At 43.7% G+C, this 17,605-nt stretch overlaps 2 protein-coding genes across 2 annotated transcripts; one reads left to right on the forward strand and one right to left on the reverse strand.

Moving 5' to 3' along the window:
- Positions 1 to 4,424: 4,424 nt before the first annotated feature.
- trim46b (tripartite motif containing 46b) lies at positions 4,425 to 11,801 on the reverse strand. Its single transcript, XM_028399970.1, has 12 exons — positions 11,781 to 11,801; positions 9,904 to 10,165; positions 9,653 to 9,830; positions 9,357 to 9,555; positions 8,721 to 8,867; positions 8,445 to 8,540; positions 7,768 to 8,021; positions 7,480 to 7,601; positions 7,047 to 7,385; positions 5,195 to 5,424; positions 4,969 to 5,036; positions 4,425 to 4,875 (listed from the first exon to the last, which is right to left on the reverse strand). Exons 2-12 carry the CDS (start codon positions 10,157 to 10,159, stop codon positions 4,425 to 4,427), a joined length of 2,340 nt encoding a protein of 779 aa, XP_028255771.1. The 5' UTR covers positions 10,160 to 10,165; positions 11,781 to 11,801.
- Positions 11,802 to 13,981: 2,180 nt separating this feature from the next.
- Positions 13,982 to 15,670, forward strand: LOC114432223 (protein S100-A10-like). The gene is made up of 3 exons (XM_028400099.1): positions 13,982 to 14,121; positions 15,181 to 15,330; positions 15,424 to 15,670. The coding sequence occupies exons 1-3, from the start codon at positions 14,104 to 14,106 to the stop codon at positions 15,583 to 15,585; spliced, it is 330 nt and encodes a 109-aa protein (XP_028255900.1). The 5' UTR covers positions 13,982 to 14,103; the 3' UTR covers positions 15,586 to 15,670.
- The last annotated feature ends 1,935 nt before the right edge of the window (positions 15,671 to 17,605 follow it).

Raw genomic sequence — 17,605 nt, forward strand, 5'->3', positions numbered from 1 at the left:
TTCTACCTCCATTCAGATTATCAATGTGATAAAAGCAGGAAGTTGTATATTATTAATGGCTCTCCGTCTCATGGGTAGACCCATGGAAAGAGAAACATAAATGTTTCAGCAGTGACCGAGTCTGGAAGAATAATATCAAGGCGGCGTTATTGAGTTTAACAAACTCAGCAGGAGAAACAAATGGTGTGAAAGTGATTCAATCTTTTCAGCAAAAAACCTGTTACATATGGAGAAGGAAGGATTACTATCACCTCGTGTGAAGTTTGTCTTTATATCGATGAATAATTAAACACAAACATCATATTAATGTCCTGCTTTTTTTTTTTACAAGCAAAAGTTTCAGGTTGATTTATATTAAGTGGACTGTGATGTTTAGTTGCTTTTAGCCTGTGAAAAGTTTGTTGTTGAAAGTAGCAGGGCAGTGTTTGAAGCAATGCCTGCTAATAAAGACTGCTGGCCCTCATTTCAATTATTTAAACTCCAAGAAGTGATCTGTCCCCAAAATTGGAGCAGTTGCCTTCAGCAAATTAAAAGTAAACAATGCTAGTGTAGGCAGAGCTAGCTGTCAAAGCTAACCTCGCTGTGATCAGTTCCTTTCCCACATGTAATCGCTCAAACCAAAAGGGTGTAACTATTGATTGCTTTCTTCTCTCTAGTAGACATTAACATGCAGTGATTGTCTCGGTGATGCTAGCTTATCTGCTAATACACGTGAACTGCAACCTACCTAGTTGATGACAGCATCTTGCTCATTCAACGTCTCAGGTCTGATCTTGCTGTTAATGTGGCTAGTTCGCCTTTACCAAATTGATTTTCTAGCTAACGTTACAAAGTAAACAATGCTAGAACAAAACAGTGTAGGCTACACCTAGCCTAGCCTAGCTTACCTTCCTGCTAATACACACAAACTGCCTCCCTTTCCATTCAACCTCCACATTCAATCTGGATGCTAATTTGGTTAGCTTGCCTTTAGTATGACAAAGTTTAGCTTGCTGTAACGTTATTCATTACTTAATTTCCAGTGTTGCAGGTCAAGTAACAGTTCAAACCACACAGGGTACAATACACATTGTGTAACCATTGATTGTTTTCCAATAGCCCTTTGCGGTAGGGATGTCCCGATCAGGTTTTTTTTTGCCTCCGAGTCATTTGATCTTGAGTATCTGCCGATACCGGGTCCCGATCCGATCCTAGCAAAACGTGTGTGTGTGTGTCCAGACCAGGCCACGCTAGAAGATGTCACATACGCAGCGGCTCATCGAGGTCTCGAACCAGGACCTCTCACGCCAAAAGCGACTGTCATACCCCTACACTACAGGACACAGAGCCACCTTGCACAGAAGGCAATAACTTTGAGAGTCCTAATAAATATATATTCGAGTCCTGATTGGGAGGTAATGTCCGATTCCGATCGAGTCTGAAATCACGTAATCGGGCCCGATTTCCCATCACGTGATTGGATCGGGACATCCCTACTTTGCGGATAAATATTCAAATGACGTCATTCAGACTTCTAGAGCCAATCCGGCCTTTAAATTGACTGTAGTTCATTTAACAGCCATGGGTGATATTCAATCGTACTTTAGTTCATTTATTTTTTTTCTACTGCAGGGCTCCATCACAGAGATCCATGGTAATGGTTTTGACTGAGCAGAGGAGTATTAAGTTTGTTCCCTATAAACAATGTATTTCACTTCAGGCTATAGAAACCACACGGTGCATTCAACAAACAGATCAGGCCTCATGAACATGTGGTTCAGCTCCATGTTGAAGACGGTCGGGTTAGCGGATTCCAGCAGTCTCTGCCCTGCGTGTTCTCCAGATGGCAGCACATCATCACAGATTGTATATATCTCTCAGATCCTTCATAAGTTCAGAAGCCCCCCCATCATCCCCCCTTCATCCTCCCCCATGAACTATCCTAAATGATGATCATGGAGATTATGTATTGGTAATTCCTGCAGGGTCTTTAAAAGAATGCCCATGCTGTGTGCTTAATACTCAGTGAAGGGATTATGCAGACCCCTGCATGTGGTGTTGTGGCTGCATACCTCCAGTCAGACTAAACCCAATCTGTTACAGATTTGGACTAAAGAAGAGAGAGGTGCAGCGAGCACAATGGGGAGGGTGAAGGGAGGTTTGTGTGGTTCTGTATCCATGCTTTACTGTACATTCCACTTCTTCTATATCATGAGGGATCAGAGCTAAACCTCTTTTTGGAGGCAGTATTTTTTATCTGTATTAGGACTTTATAAAAGAACCTTGGCCCGTGTCAAGGCCGTGTGCTTTATTATTTTCTTTCTCAATCTCCCTTCTTCTTCTTCTTCTTCTTTTTTCTACATTTTTTTATTTCCCCTTTGTGGTCAAGGCAAACCCAAATCCCCGTATAGTTTCCCTCTTGAATGTGGGCCCAATTAAACACATATGTGGATTTTCATATTGAAGCCTATAAAAGGTAAACTCTGGCGATTTACATTACATTTACATAAGGAATGCCAAGTGCCTGCACATGTGAGGTGTTAATATGTTGATCAGAAGCAGATGGTCATCACTGTTCATTATTCTCACACAGGCTGTTTCATTGAACAAGAATCTTTTTGATAAACACCATAAGCCTGTTACTTCCTATTAGGAAAGCCCAGATATGACAGCGTTTAGAGGTATTTCAGGCATTGCTGTTTTGAATTAGGAGTAGCCAATAGGTGGCGTCCTTTGCTCTTTATGAAACTCCTCTTCATATATATAGATCAGTATTTTATGTCAGTTGTTATGTTCAGTTTTTATTACATGTGTGTAAACAGTGAAGTTTGATTCACAGACCCCTCTTGTACATGACCCTGTGTGTGTGTGTGTACATGAGAGTGTTTGGCAGTGAATGCTGTTCTGTGGAGTGCAGGAACTTGGCATGAGTGTTTTTAGCAGTTAGACTTTATGATGGACCGAGCAGCCAGCATGTGTAAAGGTGGGTGTGCTGTTAAATCAATGATTTATTGTTGCTGCGATCATAGCTTAGTTAAAGTACAGCAACTCACTCTTTTCCCACTGTGCCCCCTTATTATGACGCACATTTATTCTATTTAATGGATTGTTTTGATGCACACAGTGTTCATTTTCAGCTGTTGTTCCACACAGTGGTTCAAAAAGTGACTTTAAAACAAGAAAGAACAACGTAACACACACACACACACAGCATGTCAAAGAAAAAAGATGTAGACAAGCTAAAAGCAAGTAAAGCAAATGAAACTATATATATATATGTATATATATTGTATCCACATTACTCATCAACACTGTAGATCAATTAACTGCTGTTTATTGATCTACAGGCAATTTGTAAGACTTTGTGTTTTCAAATATAATCACACTTCATATGAAAATATTCTTACCATTGGAGGTTTAAGGTGTTAAGCAGTGTCTTACTGCCCCCTAGTGGCCAAACCACTGGTTTGTCCTCACAGCAGTATCATTGATGATGAACTGAAGTGATTGAATCCGAACAAGAAAAAAAAAAAACCAGAGGGTGTTTTTTTGTAATTTAAACAGTGTTTATTTCTTTAATCCATTTTTTTGTCGTCTGCCAGCAGGTGAAGTTTACAGGAAGTAAATCTGCTATTCTTTACACAAGAAGCGCCGCTCATGAACTCACAATCAAGCAAGAGTAGCAAAAAAATCAGAAGCTTGTCAGAAAACTTTTTTTTCTTTTGTACCGTTGGTGCTGTCAAACCACGCACACACACACACAAACACACACAGGGGGGAATTGAACACACACACTCTCACACACACACAGAACAGTGGTGCACAAGCAGAACTAGTGATTAGCTGTGCAGCGGAGGTATAATTGGAGCATCTAATTACAGTATTGCCTCATTGTTTCTCTCTACCTCTAATTTACCTCATTTACATCCCAGAAAAAAAACAACACAACAATAACTTTGGTTGGGATCATAATGGGCGAAGCATTAACTGTGGTTAAACACAGCTTCAGCTATAGCTGCAATAAAATATTTTCATCATGTTCATATCTTTAAAACAAAGAGAAACATTAAGGGACATGAGATGTAAAAGCTTCTACAGGATAAACAAAGCCGTGTGCTGCTGCTGTCTCTACGTTAGCTGTATAAATGTATGCAATATATAGCCGGGCTACAAGTGCAAGCATCAAAGGGTTAAATACATGTCAAGTGCTGGAAATACCAAACACTACTTTAAGCAATAACTCCTGCAAAACTGCATGTAACAAAAATGTAAGAAACATAATTACATTGCATATTTGTTGCTATAGAAACGTTTTATTGTACAAGAAAATTAAATACAAAACAAAAAAAATCGCTGAGATGTCTAACTTTTCGCTCTAGCTGTGTAAATACTTCACGATTACCAAATACATTCCAAATTAGCGTCACGCCCTTTCAGACCGGGCATCAGTTGTTATTATTTAAATTAGAGACACGCGGTTGGATGGTGACCCGTCTGACTGGGGTCTGATCCGCGTTCCGATTGGCTACCAGCTCCTGCAGCTGCAGCGCCCCCCCACCGATGAAACAGAAAGCCGGGCACACAGGGCCGGAGCAATCCACGTGGCCCTCCCACAGGGGGCGCAGAGAGTGGGCGTCGTAGAATGTGACGCGTCCCTTCTCAAAGTCAAGGCACACACCGAGCCGTGGCGGCAGCGGGTAGGTGAGGCCTGCGGGTGAGGAGGGGCCGTTGCCGTTGGCGATGGGGTCTCGGATTCCGTTGCCGTGGTGATGGTGGTGTTGGTAGCTGTGCTGGGGCAGGTAGATTTTACCCATCCCCATAGTGAGGAAGCAGAAAGGCGGAGATGAGTCCAGGGCATCCTCTGCTCCACTGTCATGGCCGCTGTCTGGGTCATAGCTGGAGAGACAGGGAGAGATTTAAATGTGTTTATTTTTCTCTGTTCCCATGCACACATTCTTTATTCCTCTGTTTTGTATTCCCTCCACTCACCGAGGACTGGCCATGTCCTGTGGAAGGTGAAACCACTCCTGCAGTTTGGATTCCAGACCCACTCCCACCTGTTCAATAAAGAGGATGAGAATCAGGCTAATATTAAACAAAATATATTCTTACACTATTAGTCCTGGGATAACTACAGGATTATAACTGGACCCTAAAAAGTACCACACGTTTTATTCATGAGGAACATAAGTAATGATTTTTAGCATCTACTTGCCTTCACTAGATAAGATCCAGGTTCCACTGAGCATGCCCAGTAGTGTCGTCCTTGTGTAATAGCTACATCCCCCACCAGCAGGTCAGAAGTCAGGTGACAGGAAGTGAGGGCGTGATCAGCGGCCTGCAGCAGAGACAGACCAGGGACGCTGCGAGCACAGCGCTGCTCTTTGCTGACCACCAGCCGGTCGGCATGGAGACCCCAGCGGGAGTCCAGGTAGAAGTTAAGCACTGTGAGGAGAAGTGGAGAGAGAGAGAGAGGGGGGAAAAAAGAAAAGAACGGAGACCAGAGGAGGGATGAGAAGACGGACGGACGTGTGCATTTAGACATACAGGGTCATACAGGGAGAGTGTATTAGATTTACAGTCACAGAGCAGCAAGGAGAAAAGAAGTGAGGAGAATAAGAAGCATTTTAGAGGAGAGACCAAGGGGAGAGGGCCAGAGAGCAGGCATGCACCTCCTCCCACCAGCACTGGAAGAGAATATACACTGATGACTCAGGGAATAAAAATACAGAAGGTACTGCAACAAAGCTCTAGCTATGGGAAGTGTGCTTTTTTTATTTCTCCAGAGGGAAAATATGCAATAGCAGGAAGGAGAAACATCCAACAGGGGACACAGGGAATTTACCGATCACTCAAATCGACCATTAAAAAGCCCTGGATCTGACTCTGATCCACGTTGTTAAGCCTCAGGTCTTAACAAACCCCAAACCTCATCGACGCTCGGACACATCTCGTTATGGTGGAGGTACGGTGAAGTGGGACGCAGAGGGATGAGAGCAGAGGATGTGTGGGATGACCACAAAGAAAAGGGAAGGGCAGCTGTGGGGTGCAGAGAGGTGGTGAGGGAGATGTGAATGCACTTCTTACGTTCTGTAGGAGGCGTGTTGGTTGGCGGCGTGGAAGTAGCACAGTAGAGGATGACAAGCACAAAGCTGTGAAATGGGAATAATACATGAGACAGAGATGAGGAAACAAGGAGCAAGAAAGTGAGGATGTGTTGAAAGTGCAGAAAGAGAGAGAGGAAGGAGGAAGGGGGGGCAGAAATAATTGGGAATGGGCAGAAAAAAAAGAGAATGATTTTTTTTAAGCATTTCACCATGGCAACCACACTAATGCTTTAATTGTAAATGAGTAAATGTGACAAGGTGATGACAGCAACTACAACTTGCTGCGTGGATGTAATGAGATTTTGTTTTTGTAGCTGTCATGCAAAAAGTGGCACCAAGACGTTTTGCATAATTGGTTGGAAGACATGAAAATAAATGTAGAATATTGGACACTAAGAAGGAGGACGGTCCTTTAAATGTTAGGGCTTCATGGAGCCTTAGCTTTTAATGAGCTCTTTTTTGAAAAGAGGAATCATCTGTGAAGTTTTATAATCTGTAAATCTGCCATAAGAGCTGATAAATTATTACTGGGTGTGGATGTTTGGCTGTATTTTCTTTATTTTTTTGTGTGCGTCTATAAAATCAGAAGCCAATGTTTCCCACCTAAACTACAGCAGTGATGAATGGAGCAGTCTTGTGGCCTAGAGTCATGACAATGATAGCCAAAAAAAAAAAGGTGGAGACACTTTAACGTTTGCCTTCTAAAGCATGTTTAAAGTTGCAGAAAGGAATCCATGATCTAACCTGACTACAATAATATCTGCTGACATGGCCGAGGTAAAGCTGACCAAGCAGCCATCAACACTTTTGTAAAGTTCTTTCTCCATTTGAGTCCATCCCTGTGGTGGTAAAACATGCAGAGGGTCACTACAGACTGACTAAACTCTCCTTCTGTGTTGTTTGGATGCAGTCTCCTTGCGTCTTTGTGTCCATACTGATGTCTGTAAACCGTGTCCTCACCTGGCGCGGGCGGTGTGTGCAGGTACACCTCCTCACTGTACTCCCCGTAGCCGGCCTTGTTGCAGCCTCTCACCCGCAGCACGTACACGCTGTCCATCTCCAGCCTGTCGATAACAGCGCTGCTTCCGCTCACTTCGTCCAAACGCTGCCAACCCCAACGGGCAGCAGCCAGCCCCCCTCTGATCCCGCCTCTGGACGCTCCTCCTGGCACCACACCGCGACGACGGAACTCTACGGAAAAGTGCCAGGCGGGTGCAGATTCGTGGGGCAGACGCCAGCATAGGAAGAGCTGGTCGTAGGCCAGGGTGCGTTGGGTGTCGATCACTGGAGCCAAGGGAGCTAGGACAAGAATGTGTTTCATCATGTAGTGATAAAGTCAACACACTGATTATAATAATTAACTTCCCGCCTCCGCCTCCTCCCTCCTTCTCACCCTGGATGAAGTTGAGCTCCGTCAGGAGTTTGAGTTCTTTGGAGACGTCCAGCTGGAAGTGTCTGAAGGATGGATCTGCGGCTAAAGTGAAATTCTGAAGATTCTCGATTGCTTTGCTCATCCTGGAGCAGGGAACCAGAGAGAAGGCAGAGTCAGAGGAGCCCTGTTCACACAGTGTTTTCATTAGGACTGGTGTGTTTTTCTGAGCTGACAAGTTCAAATTCTAATGTGAAAGAAGTCTACTTCTTTTTTTGAGAGTGATGCCAGAGTTAAACAAACAGAGGAAACCTGTTATGAGTCTGGCGAGCGGCCTGCACGAAGCAGGGCTGGTCGGTTTCTTTCAGCAGTTCCTGGGTGAACGCCATCAGCCCCGCGTGTTCCATCAGGCTGCGTCTCTCTGCTACCTGGGCCGCCAGCGCCTCGCCTCGTTTCTGTCGCGCCATCTCCAGCGCCTGAGTGAGCGAAGCGTGACGTTCGGCCAGAGCGGCGGTCAGATCCCTGATGCTCTGAGCCAGCTGCTCTCTGGCTGACACGCTGTTTACCTGATGATGAATAGCACATGTTCAAACATCTGAGAACTAACACCAAGCTGATGCCGGCTCACAAGAATTTCATAAAACTTTTTTTCACAAGGTTTGCCAAAAGAACTAGCCTGAAAAGGCCTGTTTGTGTCAATAACAACACACACACTGTGTGAAATTAGGATGAAGGGATTATTGTTTCTTTGCTCCACCTGCAGGCTCAACAGATGTTAATGTGTGTGAAACATATTTTATAATATAATAATATCAAATGCAGTCCAATTTCTTGCAACCAGCATCACAGCTAAGCAGCATAACAGGCCTCTCACTAGGGGGGGCTGGTAAAAATCATCACAGGAGCTTTGACTGCTTTACAAGATTAAGCTGCTGTGTGCCATTAACGCTGCACAGAGCAACATTTTGTCAGCCAGCAGTATTAATCACCTCAGTCTGAGTGATGCCACTCTCCAGCTGTGCAATCTGAGCCAGAACTGTGTCCTGGTTGGACAGAATGTAGTTCATCTCTTTTGTAATCTTTTCCTGTCACATAAACAGCGAAAAACACACACACAGATTAGTTGATACACACAGCCTAGACTTTTCTACTGTTCATTCTACTTTGCCTTAAATTTATGTCACTGCATCATCAAACATCTGAATTATGAGCAGAAACTACAGTGATTTTTCTTCCAGAGAAACGGCTCCGGTTCAGAGTCGTACCTTCAGCACTTGGTACGCCTGGGCCACAGGGAGGATTTTGTGTCCAGTGTGGATGCGGCGTAGTTTGCAGAGAGGGCAGAGCAGCCGCTGGCAGGACCGACAGTAGAACTGCAGCTTCTCCTGGTCGTGCTCCGGACAGGTCAGAACCTGAGGAACATCAAATTCAAGTCTGAACAAATTCATCTGATGCAAAATTGTTACATTTATAACACTATAATTAGTCATGTAATATCAATACATGATGCACCATTGTCAAGGTGTAACTAGGAAACAGTTTGTGCATCCACCTCCTGTTCAGACTGCAAAACCAGAGACATTTAATTTGTAGAGAGGCTATGTGAGAGTCTGTATAACAGCATCTCAAAGGGACGTGTCCTCCAAGTAGACTGTCTGTGTGTCTGTCCAGATGAGAGTATAATTACAGCCTGAAGGAAACCTTGTCCCCAACTTAACTGATCTAAAACTTTATTAACATTTCAAACTCCAGATTTGATTAATTACTGTTGAAACTCTCTCTGTGAACTTTTTTAATGGCTCTTCATTAATCTAAATTAAACATTTCATCCATCCTTAAGTGAAATGGCTCAAGGACAGACTGGATGCATGAATCACTTGGATCCAGTTGTCTCTCAGTACCTTTGGTCTGAAGTTGAGTGTAGGCTGGATGTGCTCGTGTTGTGCCCGCTGCGTTCCCCATGGGTGATAGAGCTTGAAGCACTCGTTGCAGAAATTGGACCTGCAGTCAGCGCAGCCCTTAGTGGCCTCCAGAGTGTGAGGAGGCTTACAGAACTGACACATGACAGCCACACTGCCCAGACTCACTGTGTGTCTGTACCTGGTGGTGGAGGGTGAGCATGAGAAGACAGGATCTGTACAGTATGTCGACCAGTCTCGCATCTTCTTTCATTATTTTATGTTTGTGTGTTACCTACCTCTCCACAATACGCTCTAAGGTGAGGTTGCGCAGACAGTCGGTAAGGCCTTTCTCTCCCAGTTCAACGTCTCTGCCGCACGGAACGCAGGGGAACATCATCACCAGGGGTGGGCCGTCCTTCCGGCGCCGCCCGTATCCGGGTGAGCGAGGCATGGATGGCGAAGGCGGGTGGGGACCTAAAACCAAGGAGGAAACATGAAGGAAGCTGTCAAAGTCATAAAGACATCTGAACAGATACTTTAAACAAACCTGATCGCAGGACGCGGTCAATCGGTCGCTGCTCGGCTTTAGGTGTAGGCCTTCGTGCCTGACGAGGTGAGCGAGTGTTGGGCGTGGAGGCTGGGGAGTTGGGCTCCGGGGGAAGCTCTGGAGAGGGGTAGCCATTGGCTACTAAGACCTCAGAGGCACACAGGAGGCAGACGCTGTGCTGGCATGGCAGGACCACAGGCTGTTTAACTATGTCCTTACACACAGGGCAATGCAACTCGTGCTCCAGGCTCTTCATGTTAGACTGTTGGGAGCAAAGAGGTGGAGGATTAGGACAGGCTTGGTGCCATCTGAACACTAATAATGGGATAAACACTTGGCCACATCTAGCTCGAACTAATTAAAAAAAAAAGGCTTCAGACGTTGATGATGCTTTACTGTGTAATTTATGAGGCCTGTTCTTGTTGCAATGTTTGTAGCTGACACAAAAATGATTTATTGAGCATCAAGGAAAGTCTGAAAATGAATGAAATCTCAGATGAGGGAACAAAAATGTGTAAACTTTCCCTTCTTTGATCACGCCCAGCAGGAAGTCGGCCATTTTTGTGCAATGTTTGCCATTTAAAGTCACTGCAATTTGATGGATTCATTTTTGAGTTGCAGTTTGGATTTGAGTATTTAGGCGTAACATCCAGCTCTTCTCTGAAGCTTTGCCACTGTGCTACAGGAACCTGAACATAAAGACCAACTGGGCAAAATAAGAAGCTGTCACTGATAGATGACATAGGGCACCATCCTTGTTAAATATGGATAAAGACCAGGTATCAATAATTCAACTCCTGCATCCTTTAAATCACCATCAGCATAGAACATCAGCTCTTCGGCCTGAAGTCTCACGTGTATGCATGACACTCTATATGAGGACTGTCTATATTTATTGCATCCAAACATGCACAGTGTAGATGCCACAGTTTTACTTAAAGGGTCTAAACGTCCTCCTCTGCTTAAATGTGCATGTTTTATACACATTTTAAATGTGTTTTCTGCCTTCATATTTGACATTAGTAGAGATGCTGATGGCTTTCATGGTGACAGAGAACATCCATTACAGAGGGTAACAGTGCAAATGTACAGGAGATTACACACATGAAACACAGTTTTTGTTTCCTCACTGCTGAACCAGCACCTCCATCTTGGCCTGTGGAGCTGTTAGCATGTCACTGTCCTACTCAAGGGCACAGATGTGACAGGAAAGGACACTGGCTCTTGCAGGAGATCAGTGCTACGGTCAGATTTTTGTGTTTTGTGCAGCTTTTGGATGCATTTGACACAAAACTCTCAGCCCAGCACTGTTGCGGGGCCTTTTTGCAGTCATGACAGACACTGTGAGTTAATTCAAAATCCAGAGCACACACAGACAGTCAGACAGTAATAGTGCTGCATAGGGGATTTGTGGGTTTTTGTCATGATGTGATGTGATGTGCTGCAGCATCAAGACAAGTTATCACAACCTGCATGCAAGAGGATGCTGAATCAGTGGTAATATAAAGATAATATTTGATAAACAGAGCTGCAGACGTGCCAGCTGAGACAGGATTAGACCTCTGTGAGAAAAAACCTACGAGCCTAGACCCACTTTGAAGCTTAAAATTAGATTAATTTGATGAATTAAACACAACCTACTTTCTCCCTCTGTCCACCCCAGCGTCTCTGTGTCATTCTCCAATGTCAGCAGGGGCCTGTCTTTCTCTCCTCTTTTAGCAGGTCAGCCTATTGCAGTCATTTCTGCAGGCTACACGGGCTACACCATGCAAACACCACGTTTAGCTGTGGCTCTGTGCATCCATCATGAATGGATGGTGCGCACTGCTGAGGCCAGTGTGGTGAATGCGTAAAACAGACAGGCAGCGCATCCTTACCTTCACCTGGAATCTAGGCGCCATGACAGTAGACTACGTGTATATTTTCCTAGCATCAAGAGAGCGCTGTCTCTTGAAACGCGGGTGGGAGGGGTTTGAGGCGTTACATCGCGAGCACCGAGTCCCCTCGCGCCGGTAAGATGGGGTCTGGAGAGGAGGAGGAGGACTATGGCGGCTGATTCCAAGAAAGATGCTGCACGTTTTTTTGAAGCTCTACGTGCTCCATGCGTGCACTCTGCGGCCCGTAGTCTGCCCAGCACTGTGTATTGTAACCGTATGAAAAATACTTGCATGATTTAACTCTTTAATGGCCGGCCACCAGCAGCCTCTACACACATTTTTTTTCATTTTCCTCAGCATCCTGCATCCCGTCTCCATGGAAACGACCAACGAGCCACCCCCCAAAAAAGAAACGTGTATAATGTGTGTAATTTTAGACATTTGCAACATCAAACCAGGGGGAAAAAACACACCTTTTCGGTGTGGTACTCTCCCCATTATTGTGAACGACAGCGCCAAGAATAATCGACGATCCCTTGAAAAATATTATCAGCCACAGACAGTGCATTTAATTCCATCTTAGAAGCATCTTACATGCACGACAGAGACCCATTTTCTACAGCAATGTGCCTGCAGGTGACATCCACGCCTTTAATTCTATTCCAAAAGGATGCTGCCTTTATAATATGATTTATTGAGCTGTGTGTCCTTTAAGTGTAATCCAGCGACAGCACAAATAAGAAGACAGATACTCACGCTGATACGAACCAAAGCTTCCATCGCTGATGTGGCTGTTTTTAAATCCATCTCTGCCATCTTAAGGAAACGGCTACCTCCAGCTATGTTCATCATCTGGATATAACTCGCGATGTATCGATGTACACATAACTCATATTAAAAAAATCCAAAACATGCAAACTTCGTTCGTCTGTGTTATAAAAATTGTAGCTTTAGACGTTCTGTTTTTTTTTACATGGCACTCGATCAGGGCATCTTTACGCACGCAAAACAAAACGCCTGAGAGGCATCACCCTGTGGTGTGTTTAGGAGTAAATAGGAAAAAAAATGTTGTTTTTAAGTCAAATCCAGGCGGAATTGTAACAGGAGCCTGTGGCTTTTTATTCCTCATCCAGACACCCAGGCTGAGGCTCCCTCCGCCTCCCTCCGCCTACCCTTCTCTTCCCATCCTGCACCGGATGCCTTCAAATGATGTGGCACACAGCAGAGAGGAAGCTTGATGCTGGTGGAAGGGACAATCAAAATTAAAACCTCCAGTAATAAAAAATACAGAGAGATTTAAATGGCACTGGTGGGCTTAATGAGAAATTTAACCCACAAGCAATAATATTTCCAATATATAAGAACTTAATGGGGCATGTTTAATGCTACAATATTACCTAATTATACCTGTTCTCTGCTGCAAGATGAATTTTATTTTTTGTTTTTAAGTCACTTGTATCAGGTGCAGACAAAATTTGTAATATTCTGTTTCTACCACAAGAGGGCACACAATTCAACCTTAAAGTGCACTTTGTGAAGGGACGACTGAAAGAAATATGGCACACTAACACAAAATCAAGAAGACTAAAGAGTATTTTTATGGTGTTGGTTTTTGCTGTCATCTATAATGCAGCAGCTCTAGTTTACAGAACTTATCTTGTACTATGTGGACACACGCTGATTAGATTTACTGTGGGTTCATTAACTCTGTCGTGTCTTTTGGTCGGCAGTCCAGTGGTCTTCCTTTGAAACTGTTTACCTTCTTTGTTTGGTGTAATGAAATCATTTAGCAGAGGCTGGCGAGATGAACCTTAAACTTATTTGGTCCCTAAATGCATCACTTTAACATATTTATGTTGTATTTTTAACTCCCTGTGTGCCTCATTGCTGCTTAATGGCACTATAAACTCAAATATTCCAAAATTGCAGTTAGGAGTGAGGAGGAGTGATCATTTCAGTAGAAATATATTAAATAATATGATAAAAAGTCAGTTTTCATGATTCCATGAAGCAAACTTTGCCATCAAGGAAAAATGTAGGTAAATACATGTATGAGTTTAAGGATACTCCTTGTTATAAAGGCTATGAATCCGCCATTAAACATGTCGTGTGTAGCCTCGAACACATTAGAAACAATCCATGATATTACTACTGCACGGTGTCACCGCCCACCGCCGTGAGTTACAGTCTTCAGGGTCCATGTGTCTGTATGACGGCTCGACTCTCCGCACCGCAGCGCAGCCCTGGGCGGCGCCTGGCTATAAAAACCTCCGCTGCACTTCTTGCAAACTTCTGAACTTTTCGCAGCTCTCCTCCGCCGGCCATGTCCAAGCCCTGCACGGTAAGAACTAACGGTACTCGCTCTCTCAGGTGTGGTTTTACTCTGGATTTCCAGGAACTCTGAAATGTGGTGTGTGGGACATGAAAAGAATGAATCTGAATCCGGATTGATTGAGACCTGTGCTGCCAATCACAGCTTCTTTTTTTTATTTCCCCTCCTCGGGGTGTTACTGTGGTTATGATCTGCTGTTACTTTTAATGAGTGGCTGTGTTTTTAAAGGAGAAGTTTCACTTTATCCACATGATTCCACTGTCTCTTTTGTTAAAGTTTTGAAATAGACTTTTTTTTATTTTATGACTATTTCTTTAGCCTTGTAACATTTTGTTTTATCAAAAGTCAGGTTTTTTTAATACAGGCACGCAGGGATTATTTTCAGCTTTTCTCACATCTTGTTGCTCTCAATCTTCTTATACTGTTCTCCCAGTGCTGTCGTTATGGTCAATAGGTAGACTACAGAGGGTGTCTGTCAGGGTGTGGTTGGCCTGTGGGCATGTAGACACACGTGCGCTGCTGCTTTAGTGTCCTTGCTCATTACTTGAAGTGAATTCCACCATTTTGGGGTCTCAGTTTTCTTCAAGTTTTCCATCCGCTCTTACACAAACCACACAACCTCAGCTTTCCCTCCCACATCTCCTCTTGAGCCGCTGCAGCTGTACTCAGCCTAATGTGGAGTTTTATGGCAGTTTTCTTTTGATACTGGCACTGTGGCGATTACAGCTATCTTAATAGCATACCTCACTTCTCATGAGCATTACTCATCAGTGGGAAGGGCGTCATGTGGTGTGGAGCAAAGCTCTTCATCCTGTTTTTGCAGACCAGGCTTCTTTACTCTGAGTGTTAAATCATGAGGTAAATACTCTGACTTTACATGAGTGAAAGTGCTAATACTGTTCAGACAGAGAGGATGATCAAACTTCTTAAGATCATCAGTTGATTCTTCTATCAGCTTCTGAACACTGTGGATATCTTTGAGCTGAAGACAACAACCCAAAATAATTTATTTCACTGTTTTTATGAAATATAATATTCAGTATTTTCCTCTCTATCTTCATATTCCAGTCTAAACTCACTGCAGCAACCATGCCTTCAGAACTGGAAAATGCCATGGAGTCCCTCATCAATGTGTTCCACCGTTACGCCTCCGACGGCAACCTGAACCGGCGACAGCTCAGAGAGCTGATGGAGAGCGAGCTGTCAAACTTCCTGAAGGTGAGGATTTACTCCACTGTCGTGCAGCATTTAAACACACTTCATTCACACTAAATATAACATATTTCTTTTCCAACCCCAAACACATTGTAGTCTCAGAAGGACCCTGCTGCTGTGGACAAGCTCATGAAAGACCTGGATGCCAACGGTGATGGAAAAGTGAACTTTGAGGAGTTTGTTTCTCTGGTTGTCGGACTTTCCATCGCCTGTGAACAGTGCTATCAGGCGCATATGAAGAAGAGTGGAAAGAAGTAAAAACATACAAAATAAAAGTGAGCAGAAAGCATTTCAGTTTTTTTAAAGATATTTTTTTGTCCATTAAAAACACAATCACTTCATACCTGTTGTGTGTAGTGCTTTCTCTGTGTGTGAAGGTGTAAGTTAGACACACGTTATAACAATTAGACGCTTAATGTTTTACCTTGGCTCTAATCCATTAGTTTTTCACCTCCACCTTCCTCCCAGCTGCACCAGTGGCTCTGCCGTAGGTGTGATGACACAGTTCCTACCTGTAATTTACGCTCTCCTGAGGGTGAAAGGTCAGCAGAACCTCTCCCTCTCTCGGGTTTTATAATATTCTGCTTATCGTTGCCCTGAGGAATCTGCAGAATGTTCCTGGCACGCCTCTGCAAGGGCACACAATCACTCAGCTGATGTTGCAACTTTCCACAGTATGATGCATTCATGAACAGATAAATGAGGGGATGAGTTGTTTGAGTCACAGTGCAGCACTGCGCAATTAAATTCTTTTTATTGTGTGTCATGTCCGGTGAAAGTTGAAGAGAGAGAAACAGCATAACCCATCCACTTCTAAATTATTGCTCCGAAATCAAGTCTTCCAGGCAGTATCAAGTTTGCAAACCTGGTGTTAAGTAGGCAGAACATCTGCTTCCTGAGGAAGGCCTGCCTGGAAGGCAAACTCAGGGCAAAGAAACCATTTTATAAGCTCTGTGTACGCCCACCTCCTTAGGCAGGGCTAAACTTTGTGATCAATGTTCATGGTTACACAGCAAACACTGAAGTTGCTAGGTTACGAAAGTGTGTGTGTGTGTGTGTGTGTGTTCACCCTCAAGCGCCACACCCATGTGACCCACAGCTGAGCCGGGAATTCCAACATTCGCAGACTGTTCTTTTCAATGTTGCTTTTGTGTAGTTGACATATTTTATGACATCAATAGATTGCATTAACTCAGAGTTGGTATTTTTATAAAACAATCATCAATTGTCAACATGTCAACAATAAGCATGAAGTAAGAGTGTGGCTGTGTGCGCAGGTCAAGTCATGTTTCCCTGAGTAAGACTTCCTGAACTTTGTCACCACCTGTGTGAGCTCTCACAGTTCTACTGTCTCTCAGGTCGTTCTTTGTGTAGGTGTGTATTTGTGTGACTTCGGAGATGAGCAAACATGCCACACCCCCGTTAGACACACACACACAGTGAAGAAAAGCCCCTCTCTGTGGAAAAATGTTAACAATAACACTAATGTTCTGAACACACCAAGCCCTTACACATCCGGTTTGGAGCTGTTGCCATGGGAAACGACATCAAACTATTGTTACCTTGATTTTGTGTCTGCACCAGACTACAAAAATCTTGTTGAAGGATGACAGAGTGATAAGTCAAAGGGTTTCTGCCTCAGTTACTGATGGCTGTGTGTTTCAGCTGCATTTAGATGTCAGTTGTTAAGTGGCACCCATAAACTGCAACTGCTTGCATCAAAGATGTGATGAAAAGTACATTTACTATACAATAACTTTAGGTACTTTTACTTTACTGTTTTGTGCTACTTAAACGGACCTAAATGGACATATTACACTTTGTAATGTAGATATTTTTCTTTCACAAATCAAGTAATTAATCTATTAATAAGAAAATAACATCCACATTGCAAATCATTACTGCAAGACAGTCAGTGTCCACTAAATTGAAAACATGAAGTAAATGCCATTCATTCAAATGGACACCACGTGCTACTTTCGCAGCCTGCTGCTCTGTCTACTAGATGTGCAGCTAAACCATTGGTAAATGTAAATGTGTGTTTCTAGATCAGTAGTTGAAGACTTTTGTTCAATTGTTGCAGCTTCGGAGTTTCTAATCCGTGTTTTTTGTCAGCTTGTTCCCAGTCTGGTGTGGAAGAACTTGCTTGTCGTGACCTCAAGGCCACCTGATGCCTGTCCTTATCACCCTTCATCATACTTTACAAAGCGAACACATAATGGAAGCTGACTGTCCACATACCTTTGCCCTCACAGTGTAGTGTGCATTTTTCTAAATA

Source organism: Parambassis ranga, chromosome 2 (genome assembly GCF_900634625.1).
Source record: "Parambassis ranga chromosome 2, fParRan2.1, whole genome shotgun sequence".
Lineage (NCBI taxonomy): Eukaryota > Metazoa > Chordata > Actinopteri > Ambassidae > Parambassis > Parambassis ranga.

What these genes read in the sequence shown, in the direction of transcription:
- trim46b (XM_028399970.1), bottom strand. Translation starts at nt 10,159, where the DNA reads ATGAAGAGCCTGGAGCACGAGTTGCATTGCCCTGTGTGTAAGGACATA. An exon ending in CACTCAACTTCAGACCAAAG is followed by an intron (nt 8,868 to 9,356) that starts GTACTGAGAGAC and finishes GATGTTCCTCAG; the next exon opens with GTTCTGACCTGTCCGGAGCA. An exon ending in CTGGATCTTATCTAGTGAAG is followed by an intron (nt 5,037 to 5,194) that starts GCAAGTAGATGC and finishes TTTATTGAACAG; the next exon opens with GTGGGAGTGGGTCTGGAATC.
- LOC114432223 (XM_028400099.1), top strand. An exon ending in AGCTGTCAAACTTCCTGAAG is followed by an intron (nt 15,331 to 15,423) that starts GTGAGGATTTAC and finishes AACACATTGTAG; the next exon opens with TCTCAGAAGGACCCTGCTGC.